General features: G+C 39.5%; 1 protein-coding gene across 1 annotated transcript; it reads left to right on the plus strand.

Annotated features, from left to right (window-relative positions):
* Window positions 1-174: 174 nt before the first annotated feature.
* Window positions 175-13,666, plus strand: LOC145252769 (uncharacterized). Its single transcript, XM_080112681.1, has 2 exons — window positions 175-461; window positions 9,776-13,666. Exon 2 carries the CDS (start codon window positions 10,200-10,202, stop codon window positions 12,315-12,317), a length of 2,118 nt encoding a protein of 705 aa, XP_079968807.1. The 5' UTR covers window positions 175-461; window positions 9,776-10,199; the 3' UTR covers window positions 12,318-13,666.
* The last annotated feature ends 250 nt before the right edge of the window (window positions 13,667-13,916 follow it).

Below are 13,916 nucleotides of genomic sequence, written 5' to 3' on the forward strand. Positions count from 1 at the left end.
TAAATAGGGACGATATATGGCACTAGGGAGTTGGCATCTAGGAAAAGTTTTACTCTACGCTGTCTTGCGACCTAGGGGCAGGGAACCCAAACGGAACTAAATAACAAAGAGTTCCAGATTCTCTCCGCCAGGCGGCGCTACGCGTTTCGTTGAAGGGGAGAAGGACTAGGAGATATCACAAACAAAGTAGGAGGAGAACAGAGAAGTAGAAGAAGGAGAAAACAAGATGGCGAAAGAAAGGGTAGAAAAAAAAATTGAAGCGAAAGAAAGAAAGATAAGGAAGGAAGAGTACTTAAATCAGTCGGAGTAGGAGGCTTACATCAATTGCACATACGCGAAAATGTTGGAGTTGGACGACGAATAATCGACCCGAGATAGGGTAAACAACAAAAAGAAATAGATATATATTTTATTTCATGCAGTATACCGGCTACTTAATATCGTGGCCATGATGTTGACAGGTGAGTAAAACGTTCAGCGTTTTCAAAAAGTAAAATATAAAAAAGAGCTAAAAAATTGTTTTTGATATTTTTTACTTTATTTTGTTTACGGATACTTGAGTAAGAGTCAGGGGAAAAACATGTCGATATACACACGCACACACATGACGCTATTTTAAAAAGTGTTTACATAAAATAAATGCCAATTAATAACTCGTAAATTTTGCAGGGAAGGTACCGTGCTGAAATAATAATGTTATTATTTAGAAACTCATTCGTAACATGGGAAGGATGTTTTGTAACTATTTCGTACTTTCACCTAAAAAATTTAAGGTATTTCTGCTATTTTACGGACCGTGTTGAAATAACGTTATTTAGAAGCCCATTCTTAACATGGGGAGGAGCTTGCTTTGGTAACTGTTCTGCAACTAACAACTTAATCAACAAAGAATACCGTAAAATTTTAATTTAACTTGAAAATCAAATCTAGTCTTTAAACTGCTGAAACAACAAAAAAAAAAATCTGCATTATTGGTACATTTTTGGAACCGGACAAAAACTATTTTTTTTTTTCACCTTAATTCTAACCTTTTATATCTGGTTCAAAAGAACTCAAAAATCGAAGTATTTATTAAAAATGAAATTTAAACCTATTAAATTTAAATACCGTAAAATACAAATTGCAAATTGTCTTATACGACGAACTGTTTATACCCGGTGGCGGTGGATTAAGTTGATGTTCACCGCCACAAAAAAAAACTGAAAAAAAACAAACAAACAAACAAACAAACTATAGTCTTTAGTTGCTTACATCTCCTACGAGGGCGATACAAGATCGGTTTTTAATATGAAAAGATAACTCCCCAAACGGGAGCACTTTGGCTGTATAAGATCAGATAATGTATTTTTCTCATCTATCATAGCCAAAAAAAAAAAAAAACAAGGAAGAAATTGCAGCAATTTTCAGAACTAGTCGCTTCAAAATATATGTCGAAAATTCTCCGACACCAAAGTAGTGGATAAATCAGAGTTGTTGTTTTGTTTTGTTTTTTAAATATTCACCACTTATCAAGGCCAGAGGTCACTAGAGGATAAAGGTTAAAAAGTGTACAGTAGTCAATGAGACAATATAGTCATCGTTAGTAGTGGAAATTTGGTAAATTTTTTACAAGGGTGTCACCACTTATCAAGGCCCAGAGGCCACTCGAGGATAAGGGTTAATAGGTATACATTAGTCATTGTGATTTTAGCATAGTAAACAGTGGGAATTTTGAAACTTGGATTACTTAGGGGGACGATTCAATTAGAACTTGTTCACATTGGACTTTTTCTTTTTTTTTTTTTTTTCATAGGTATCAACTCATTATCAAGGCCAAGAGGCCACTCAAGGATAAGGGTTAAAGAGTGTACAGTAGAAATTGGACAATATAATAATCATTAGTAATGAAAATTTGTTAAATTTAATAACTTATATGGAACGGCTCATCAAGAACTTATTTACGTTAGACTTGAAGACAACCATATTGTAGTCAGCCGGAAAGCAGGAAAATGGAAGACAATTCCACAGGCGTACAGTTCTAAGAAAGAAGCTTTGATCATGGAATCTATGTTTAGGTTTAGGCACAGATAAAGAGTGGGGCAAATTATTGATAGTGTTCACAACTAGACGAGTATTTCTCTTGTAAGTTTGGCGAGGGGGGAGGGCTATAGATTTGAGCTAAGATGAACACTTGCCATGAAAATAACGATAAAGCAGAGACAGGCTCGTAACATCTCTTCTGTGAGAAAGAGGTTGCAGGGAAGAGAAAAGGGCATCCCCACTAGGATACAAAGTCTATTTTGAACTCTGTCAACACAGGATAAAGTCTTTCTAGCAGCTCCTGCCCAGATTTGGCAATAGTACTCTATCCTTGGACATACCTGGCTCTTATATAGGTAGAGAATCGAATCAGCAGGGAGATATTTACTGAATTGATAGAAGGATCCCAAAAGTTTTCCAGCGACCTTGGCAACAGAATTGATATACCTTTTCCATTTCCAGGAGTAAAGGTCAATGCCAGAAGCTTGTCAAAACATGGAGCCTCCCCAAGACAAGAGCTATTCATTTCAATTGATGCCAGATGGGGATCAGTGTTGATGATGTAAAGATAGAAGCTTGGTTTTAAATACATTAAAAGTAACCAGCCACTTCTTTCCCCATTCTACCATGTGCAGATCAGAGGAGAGAGAATCTGAGAGAACTTGGTCAATTACGGCCTTTGATGTGCTGCCATAGATTATAGTGTCATCAGCATAAATGTCTCCGAATCATCTAAGGATGTGATTTGGAAGATCATTGATGTAAATCAAGAAGAGAATTAGATCCAGGATGGCCTGAGTGACTCCAGCATTACTACTGTGATCTTCTGATTTCTGCCAATCAACCACTACTCTTATGAACCTATCAGAGAGAAATGACTTAATAATTGAGAAGTCATTTCCATCTTTGCCATAGCTGGAGATCTTGTGAAGTAAACCTTTATGCCATGCCCTATCAAAGGCCTTTGATATGTCAAGAGCAATTGCTCGAGAAAGGAAGCCTCTGTCAAGAGATTTGTTAATCCTATGAAATATAACCGTGCAATGGCAGCAACACATTCCAGAGAGAACCACAGCTGTTAGGTTTTTGCTGGAATTTTTTCAAGGGTATAAAGCGGTCTATACCTACAATTAACCATTTTGTAAGGTCTGATGCTATAGCGGACACGTCCTTTTTAAACCTGGAACTCAGAGGTAGATCTGGTATAAATGTACAGAAGTTATCCCAGTCAGCCATAGAGTATCGCTATATTGTACAATGGAAAGGTACATCTGAGGACTTATTTCGTTTTTATCTTAACTGATACAACAGAGTGGTCGGAAGATCCCAGTGGAGACAGAACGGAAGATCCCGGTGGAGACAGAACAGGACAAGTTATGAGGAAAAATTTAAATCCAGGACAAGTTATCAGTGTTGGCCACACAGTTGGGTTCATGAACAATCTGAGTGAGGTCATAAGCAATGGTGAAATCATGACGGAACCTCCCCTCATCATCTGTCTTGTTTGAGTGGGTTAATCATTCCACATTGTGAACATTGAAGTCTCCACAGATGTGAATGTTAGCCGAAGGATGAGCAGACAGGATGTGGTCAATTTTCCCAGATATGCTTTTAAAGGTAGTAACTCTGCTAATATAAATGCAGTAGTGTAAGCAAGTGCAAGTCGGAAGCATATATATAGAGTAAGTTAAGATCTTCTCTGGAGATGTTCCTACCATATGGAAAGCCATCTTTAATGTAGGCACATATTCCATGCCCATGGAGATCTTGGGGGTCAGAATTGGAAGTTAAGTAAGAGTATCCTTTAGTTACAAACTCATCTAGGGGAAATAGTTGGTCCAATGTCAGTTTCACTTAGGAATAATAGGTTTGGTTTAGTCTCCTGTAATTAGGATACAATCTCTGGAGAGTTGGAATGTAGATCCTTGATGTTGGAGAAGGAGACATAGTAGTGGGGGTCTATGTTCAAAGTTGGAGATTTGGGTTTAATCGTGTATTTTTTTCTGGAAACTTTTCATGGAGTTTTGGGATTTGTGGAACAGGTTGACAGACTTGGTTAGAGCAGAACAGAAAGGGAAAGTAAGAGAAAAAGAAGTGAAGAAATATATATATATATATATATATATATATATATATATATATTTTGTAACGCATAACAAGGTAAAGCCGTAACAATTACCCACTAATATGACATCGAGAAGCCCCACCAGAAGCTACTGTCCAGAATTTATTCACCAAATGACAAGACAGCAGTCCCAGTACTTTGCACCTGCTGATAGGAGAGCCTCCTTAGTGGTTAATCCAAGGTTCGGGTCCCTGACTATCAGACGGATAATGTTAGCCCAGTTAAAGTGTTTACCTCCAGCACCCTTATTAGTAACATGGCTACAAGGATTGACATAGAAACAGAAAGTTTTCGACATCTTTGACAACTGTTTATACAAAATACTGTCAACCTAGAATACAGCTCCTCCTCCTCCTCTTGTCAGAAAAATCATTCCTTAAAAATGAGGACTAAGGGACAAATAAGGAGAAGCGAGAGTAATATGAAACATAACGAACAAGTGAAAATAATTCTGGTCTGGTGTTAAGGTTACAAAATATTCTTAAATTGCCCACCCTCACCCCCACCCCACCCCAACTTTAGCAACAGTCAAGTAACACAAGACTAGCTTCTGTCTTTAGATCATCAATGCTCTGATCCCCATCTGGCATCAATTGAAATGAATGGCTCTCATTTTGGGGAGGCTCCATGTTTTGACAAGTTCCTGATCTGAAATGGAACACATCTGTTGCCAAGGTTGCTGGGAAAATGGTGGGATCCTCCTATCGATCGAGAGATATTTCACTGCTGATGCAATTCTCTACCTATATAAGAGCCAAGTACATCCAACGATGGAGTAAAGATGCACATCTGGGCAGGAGCTGCTAGAAAGACTTTATCCTGCGTTGAGAGAGTTCAAAATAGACTTTGTATCCTAGTGGGGATGCCCTTTTCTCTTCCTTGCAACCTCTTTCTCACAGAAGAGATGTTACGAGCCTGTCTCTGCTTTATCGTTATTTTCATGGCAAGTGTTCATCTTAGCTCGAATCTGTGGTCTCCCCTCGCCAAACTTACATGAGAAACACTCGTCTAGCTGAGAACACTATCAATAATTTCCCCCACTTTTTATCTGCGCCTAAACCCAAATGTAAATTCCATGAACAAAGCTTCTTTCTTAGAACTGCACACCTGTGGAACTCTCTTCCATTTGTCTGCTTTCCGGCTGACTATAATATGATCGTCTTCAAGTCCAATGTAAACAAGCTCTTGATGAGACATTCTCCTTAAGTAATCCAATTGACCATTGTACACTTATTAAGCCTTATCCTTGAGTGGCCTCTGACCTTGATAAGTGGAGACTCCTTTGTAAAAAAACAATGGGTGCAAATTAAGGAAGTAGGTCCAGCAGACGAGCCTTGTTTTGAAAAGTTAGGTCACATATGATATGTGAAACTGGTGCTTTTACCATTATTGATCCTTTTAATGATTGATATAGAAAGCAAAAAACATAGGAATTCTTTTAAGACATTCAAGGTTACCCAGCAAATGGCATAATTGAAAAGCGTTTGTAAAAGAATTCTTCTTTACTGAACACCAGACCATATTTTGAAAGGTTCTGAAATCTAATCTCATTGTACGCTTTAAGAAAATTGAGAAGTTGAAGTGAAATACGATCTGCTTGAATAACATCCAGAGGGTGCTACAGTTGATAGTTGAATGCAGCACAAATCAATGAAATAGATGACTGTTCTTTGCTGATAGTAACACCAATGTCCAAGGATACAGCTTAGAGTGAAGATTTGAGCAGTGTGGCCAGGGCTTAAGCGAAAACCACATTTGTTTGGCTTTGTTCTGGAGTAATGTTCTGATTAGAGTCATATCAGATTAATTGAAATGAATATTTTAGCAGATACAGCAATCGGGCTGGAGCAGTGTTCATCGGCTTTCTTCAAGAACAGTATCAGTGTTGCATCACTCGAGTCTTGAGGAAGAATTTCCATCTCCTAGACCAAATTGATAATGTGGTGGATGGCAGGCCTTAGTATATTTCTGCTGTGTTTAGGAATTTCAGGAAGGAACTTATTTTCGCCTATAGCATTGCAATTTCTTGTAGACTTTTGATAACAGCAATAAATAAAAAAAATTCTTGTAGACTTTTGATAACAGCAACAACAAAAAAAAAAAATTCTTGTAGACTTTTGATAACAGCAACAACAAAAAAAAAAAATTCTTGTAGACTTTTGATAGCAGCATCAACCTTTTCATGCATTAAGGGAAGGAGTTGGATCGGTGTTATTCATAGGAGCTGTTTGTCATGGTCTAGCGCATTGGCAAAGTATTCTCGTCAGCAGATAAGGTGTTTATTGATTTGATTACCATATCAGCCTGTCTTAGTGCTTGAATGAAGAAGGTTATAAAGTTTACAGGAATCCCTAACTGTTGAGACATGTTCTATGTTTTTGACTACTTTCAGAATCTATTTCGATCAATGCAAGCAAAACTGGTAACCTCACAGCATAGTTGTCTGAAGGTTTGAGAATTTTTTTCAGCGGGCTTGATTTGCTTTTTCAGCAATTTGAATTGTTTGGCCCGAGATCCAATCTGTCATTTCACTTAGTTGTTCTGAGTGTCTCTGACATCACAGATTGATGGTTACGCTTGACAGTTTGTTGAAGATTACCTGAGGTGGCTTCTTCAGATTTTTTTTCCTCCACCCTCACTCCACACTTGAAAAATGAAAACAATTACCTGTGCTCTGTACTCAACTGAGATGCAGAGTTGAACGATAAAATTGTTGCCCTATAAAAGACATGATTCCATTTCCGTTTGATGAAAACCAGTCTTCTTTTCTTTTTTTGTTGCAAACCATCTACTAGTTGACCAGTTGTATACAAAACAAATCCCAAGAGCAATAGGAGTCTTCTATCATGTCTTAAAATGATACAATGTTTAACGAGCGGGATTAAAGATGCGCCACTATACAACTCCTGCTCACTACCAATCCAAGTTATGACAAAAGGACTATTGCCAGCACCCTCAAAATGCATTGCTAGATTGCAAGGAATAACAGGGATGTGTCCAGAGTGATGAAAACAAAGTTTCCGGCCATGGTTATGATCTTTGGTGTGATTTCAAGTGAGGGCCACATTATGCCACCTTGCATCTTCAAAGTCAGCCTACAAGATAACACCAAAGTGCACCTGGATGTGGTGAAGAGTGTGGTGATCCTTTAGTGCAATCAGGTGGCTGCTGGCAGACCCTGTATGTGGCAGCAGGATTTGGCACTGGCCATCAAGTCCAAAGAGACCCAGGCTTGACTTAAGGAGTGCTACGACTTTGTACCCTTCTCTTGCTGGTCCCCCTTCCTCTCCTGACCTGAACTCGCTGGACTACTTCGTTTGGTCATACATTGAAAACATCACCAACATGACATCCCACAACACCAAAGCCAGCCTCATCACTGCTATTCTCCGAGTTCCGGTTGGCCAGTGCTTGTAGAAAAGGCATGCTCCCAGTTCCAGACCCATATCGAGGCAGTGATTGAGGCTGAAGGCAGCTACATTGAATAGATATCAGCTCTACTACATAATCAAGTTACCTGAAGTTATTTGTTCAATAAAAGTTCTGAAATAAAGCTGTAGTGTTGTTTTCTTTAGGGCAACAACTTTATCATTCCACCCTGTATATCAACAACTCGGAAAGCACACACAAAATAAAAGATCAAATAATCATACATCTTTGTAAGAGTTCACTCTGCACTGACTGGTCGCATGGGACGGACAGAGCAGGACCTAGTCCTGCTTGATCCTCTGCATGACTTCTCCTTATGTGTTAGAATTTACTTTAGTACTTTATACCAGGCATGTTCAATATATAAGCTGCATGCAGACCATTGCAAACTTGTTTGCAGCCCACACTGTGGGGGTCACTCATTCTTAAAACCTTTTATGTGCTCTGTAGATTATAATATCTAAGGTTTATAAAACTAGCTCGCGTGTATCTTTAATTTTTGCGACTTTTACACGTTTTTTATTTTCGCAAATTTTCTCACGTGTGTTTCTTTGGCTTTTCAGAAAGCGAAGTCATTCTCGGCCTTTCATGCTGAGACGTCCAGAAAGCAATAAGGTTTGATCAATGCTGGGAAAAAAAACTCCCGTCATATCAGACAATTGCTATTCATTTGGACACTCCCCTTTTTAGGGGAGCTGTTTTCCCCAATATCTTGGCGGGTGAAACAAACAAATACGCAGAAACTGGCTTGCAGCGCCAAAGTTAAGTCGCGTGATGTTTGACCTCATTAAATTCATGCACCTGTCATTTAACTTTTTAATTGTTAAATTAAAACAGTTTTCACTTCCTCTCCCGTCATGGCTGAGCGGGTAAGATGTCAGGTTTTTTCCCCTTTTCCATCTCTGCGTCAAAGCTTCGGGTCCAAGCCTACCTTCCTACCAAAACTTTTTTCTTTTACACCTCCAAAACACCCGGGAAACGCTGGGCACCTCCGCTAGTCTAATATAGAAAAGACAAAATGTGTGTATGTGTGTGTTGGCATGTCTTGCAAAACTTTTGATAGACACGTTGGAACGTGACAAAATCGGTATCGTTTTAAAGCTCAGTCTCTTGGACGACAAATATAAAAAAATTGGCCAAAAACATTAATTCCTTCACCCTCAACTGGGCAGTTTTCTATAAGGAGGAGGAGGGGTCGCTTTTTGCAACATTTTCGCAAGTCATCATCTCCTTTTGATTGACTACCCTTAATTCCAATACTCGCAACTTCCAGTTTTGTGAGGGGGGGGGGGGCATCAGTTTAGACGTTAGGGTTTTTTTTTTTTTTTTCACCTTTTCCTCCTCCGCGTTACAGGTTCGAGCCTGCCTGCCTACTACCACTTTTTTTTTTTTTTTTTTAACCTCTGTCCACCCGAGCTGCCTTTTGTTGTTTTTTAATCCGCCCCCCCCCCTCCCCTCGCTACTACAACTTTTTTTTTTTTTACACCTCTCTCGAACCCCCACCCCATCCCAAGTTCCTTACTACACCACACCCAGGCAACGCCGGGTAACCCCGCTAGTTAAAATATAAAGGGCAAAAAATCTGTGTGTGTTTGTATGTCTGCTAAAAACTTTTGACAGACGTGTCGGAACATGAAGAAACCGGTATTGTTTTAAACCTTGAACTTTCAGACGACAAATATTGAAAAATTGGTCAAAACATTAATTCCTTCACCCTCAACTGAGCACTTTTCTACAGGGATTGGTCGCTTTTTAGCAGATATTTTCGCAAGTCATTTAATTTTTTTTTGATTGACTAGACTTGATTTTGACGCTCCTGTTTTGACACAACGGAAAAGACGTCACGTTTTTTTGTTTTTTTTCACATTCTTTTCCTCCTTTGCGGTATGGGTTCGAGCTTGCCTGCCTACTACCACCTTTTTCTTTCTTTTTTTTTTTTTTTTTTTTGCACAACATACACCTCCAAACACCCATGCAGTGCCAAGCACCCAGGCTTCTATTAAATGTATTAAAATACAATAGCTGTCGGAAAAATAATGGTACTGATCAAGCTCGACATTGCCTAACTTCAGTGATCTAACCGGAATCAGTGTTTATATTAAAATATTTAAACATCTGTAAACATTTTTAAAAGGTGCTTTCATTTATTAAGGTAATAAAACTAAATATCTATTTTATAGTCTTTTTTCCTTTCTTTTTCAGATTTTGGACCATTTCTGTGAATTTTCTATTCCAACTTTGGGATACAAGTCTACCAGAAACTTTTGCGCGATTGTGCATTTTGGGAACAACTTTTAATCAGAGAACGAAAATCTCCTCATCAACAGAAGATAATAACATTGGCATTTTACACCCTCTTTTCATTCTGATAAAAATAATCAAATTGTGCAAACCAAGTGATTCTTAAAAAACTTTGTGACTTTTTTCTTTTTAAATAAAAATAAATTTATTTGAAAAAAAAAAAAAAGCACGATTTTTATAACAATCCAATCAAAAATGAATTTAGAAATATTTGGGTTTTCTTAAACGTACAACAAAAAAGAATATTCCATTGCATCTGATGTTGTTTGTAATCTGACCTATGAAGGCTTTTGCGTAAAAAAAATAAAAACACGCAAGAATTAGAATGAGAATAGAAACGAACATGGCTGTTGGTTCCTCAGTTTCCCACCCTTTGGTTTGCGGACATTGTGATATGGCCTTCGATGACGAACCTTCTCTGGCCACTCACGTGCATTCCCATGCTACAGATGCACTGCCGTTGGGCTGTTCGCTTTGTGAAACTGTTTTTCCAGACACTGATTCTTTATCGACGCACACATGCAGCCAAAACCCGAACCAGACAAACCAAAACTGTAACAAATCCTCATCTCGGAGATCTCAATCTCGTACAAACCTAGAGGATCGGCCTTATCGCTGTAGTTTCTGCCAAAAGACCTTCGTTAAGTCAGGTGACCTTACCAAACACGAGAGATGCCATACTGGTCAGAAACCATTTAAATGTACGTACTGTGACAAGGCGTTTGCTGAATCTGGAACTCTGACGGTCCACACCCGAACACATACTGGTGACCGTCCCTTTAAGTGCACATTTTGTCCGAAGGCTTTCATGCAATCTGGGGATTTGACGAAACACACTCGTATTCATACTGGTGATCGTCCCTACAAGTGTGGTCACTGCGAGAAAGATTTTGTCGAATCAAGTTCACTTGCTCACCACGTCAAGGTCCACCTGAGCGGAAAGGAACAGTTCACGTGCGATGAATGTAACGTTACGTTTTCGACCCCTTCTAAGCTGAATGCGCATGTTCGTACGCATAAGAATCCCAGACCGTTCAGCTGTGAATTTTGCGACAAGTCATTTAGCTTTCAGAGAAACCTCGCTGTCCACGAAAAGATCCATGTCGAGCGGAAATCCCTTAACTGTGATTATTGTCATAAAAAGTTTATCCGGTCGGGTGACCTTAAGAAACATATTCGAATACATACTGGGGAGAAACCATATCAATGTAGTTACTGTCAAAGACGATTTACCGAATCTGGAACTCTGAAGGTTCACCTAAGGAGGCATACAGGTCAAAGGCCATATATCTGTGATGTTTGCAATAAGACTTTCGTACAATCCAGTGATATGAAAAAACATAAGAAAATCCACGATGAACAGACCAGTCGGTTCGCATCTGATGAGCCAGTACTCAACTCAAGTTACGAAAACGTACTCGATTCAAATCTGGCCTCCTCATCTCACGAAGACGTACTAGATTCAAATCTGGCATCCTCGTCTTACGAAGACGTACTTGATTCGAGCAACCACGAACACAATACGCTCGTCTCAGAGCCAACTTCGAATCTGTCCCCCAGATCTAAAATTCCGAGGAGTTTTACTTGCCTTTTATGCAAAGAAGAATTTTTGACAGCTTCCGAACAACAACTTCATTCCAAAGAATGCGTCGCTAAGCAGAATGGTAGCCAAAATGACAACACGGGTGACAACGCTAATCCATATTCTTGCGAATTTTGCCCGAAGACATTTTCACATATCAGCAACCTGGCCGTCCACACAAAGACACACCTGGGCGGCAAGCCCTACAACTGCGACATTTGTGAAAAGGTTTTCATGCGTCCGAGCAATCTCATCAAGCACTTGCGTTACCACATGGGTGACCGGCCATACCAATGCGAAGTCTGTCTGAAAACTTTCACAGAGTCTGGATCGTTGCGGATACACCGTCGTAGCCATAGTGGGGAGCGTCCGTATAAGTGCGACACGTGTCCGAAGGCATTCATTCAGTCCAGCGACTTGAAAAAACATACGAGAACTCATACTGGCGAGCGTCCCTATCCATGTAAATATTGCGACAAGACATTTGCCGAGTCGAGTACGTCGGTCGTTCACATGAGGAGCCATACGAAACTACGACCTTACAAATGTGGGTTATGTGTGCGATCATTCATACAATCTGGGGATCTCCGAAAACATCTTCGCACTCATGATGACCTAGACGAAGCTACCTCAAACGCCTACAAGTGCAGCTGCCCTGAGCCCTGCACGCCTCTGGGTCCACCAGAGTCGAACCCGTGTTGCAGCGCGAATGGGATCAATTTCTATAACCAGGAGGAGAGCGAAAATAGAGTTCGTGCTGCTGAGGCAATTATTGCTATTGGATCGACCACCGCAATGGAATTTGAAAATGAATCATTCATAGCTGCATCAAGTATTTCTGCTGATGCTGCTTCTTCGTAGGTTTCTACCCAAAGATGTAATTTTGGTTTATGGCTTTCGTCAGCAGGAGATGATGCTCCGTCAGATACCTCTCGGCCTTTGTCGATATTGCGACGTAGTCAGCAATGATTAGCTCCCCTCACTGCGCACGTGCACTTCCATACAACATCCTGCTTACCGTCTGTATTGTCCGACTGTGACGGTACAAAGAACAATGGAGAATGAATAAAAGTAAACATTAAGTTTAATCTATTATTGCCATTTTTGTTTTTACGTTTGTGTCGCCTTTGATCTTCGTAAGGCGAAAAAAAAAATCGGCCTATTTTCATAACTAAAAGGCGCGTTGTCTTTTGGCTTATAGAGATAGACTTCCAGCTGGGGTGCATCTTATAGTTGTAGCTAGTTGATGCATTGTATCAGTACAGTTGAAATCTCTGATTCAGTAAAATCAAATGAAGAAAAAAATATAGTGCAACAAAAGCACCAGTGCTTTTGGCTAGGAACAAGGTGTAGTATCTGTTCTAATGCTACACTTAGTCTTTTCTCTCCTCAGTCAGTAGAGGAGAAATCCTTCTTGACTGGGGCAATTTTTTATTTTTGTTCCAATCCAGAGTGCCTCTTTTTGGTTAGTTAGATTTTCACCACATTAAAAACTGACCTTGTGTCTAACTTTGTGGGGATGCAAGTAAATAGAAACAAGACACCAGTCTAATAAAGACACCTGGGTTTTTTTGTTTTTTTTTCCACTCCAAACAAGGCTTATTGCCACCGAGATGTAATGAGCTACTGTGAATAGGGACCAAATTTATAAAGGGTATCTAAAGTGAGGTGATGTGCCGCAAACTGTTTACATTACATTTAATCTGGGGGGAATAGGATGCAAAGAGCAGGGATGGGGGTCCCAAGGTGAGCTGTCCGAGTAAAGATGCTATTTGAGCAAAAAGTTTTCCAGCATCTGGGGATCCCTTCAGTGAAGGGGTGGGGTTTTGCTGCTAGTTGGATTGGTTGCCGGTATTTATATTGAAGAGGTACAAGTGCAATACATCACAAAATATTCCGTCGTAGTAAAAGGAAATACTGATGGGACAGGGGTTCGAGCTTAGGAGACTGTGATACCTATGAGATTAGACTTTTTTTTTTTTTTTATATCTCCGACTTGAATTTGTTAACGATACTCCATGTATAGGAAACTGGTTTCTTTATAAAGATATAGGATATTGGTATGTACAAGAAGTTTATTAGCCTAGTAGAGGAAACCTACTTTCTTGCAGCAGATTTGGTAGTATCTTTTATTTTTTCGTCCCCCTTAATTAAGCCATTGTAATAAAACGATTAGCAATAGACAGGGGGATACTAAGCTAATTAGGGAATGCATAAAACTTAGGAACATCACGATAGCCAATACAGAATTTTAAAAATGTGACCGTGATATGTTCATTGAGACAATTCTGAGGCAGCACGTTCAGGATTGCAGAACACAATACAAAAAGAGATTGGCGTTACATCTCTGGGCAAACACCAGTGTGACTATGCAGAGGGTTTAATGTGAATTTATATCCTCGCAGATTTGGTTTGTTCAGCTGCAGCACAGGACGGTATTTAAGCACTGATCCAATTCAT

This window comes from Euprymna scolopes, chromosome 29, assembly GCF_053919585.1.
Source record: "Euprymna scolopes isolate OS-2025 chromosome 29, ASM5391958v1, whole genome shotgun sequence".
In the NCBI taxonomy this organism is placed as follows: Eukaryota; Metazoa; Mollusca; class Cephalopoda; order Sepiida; family Sepiolidae; genus Euprymna; species Euprymna scolopes.

Excerpts from the sequence above, each read along its gene's own strand:
- LOC145252769 (XM_080112681.1), top strand. The coding sequence starts at position 10,200 with ATGAGAATAGAAACGAACATGGCTGTTGGTTCCTCAGTTTCCCACCCT.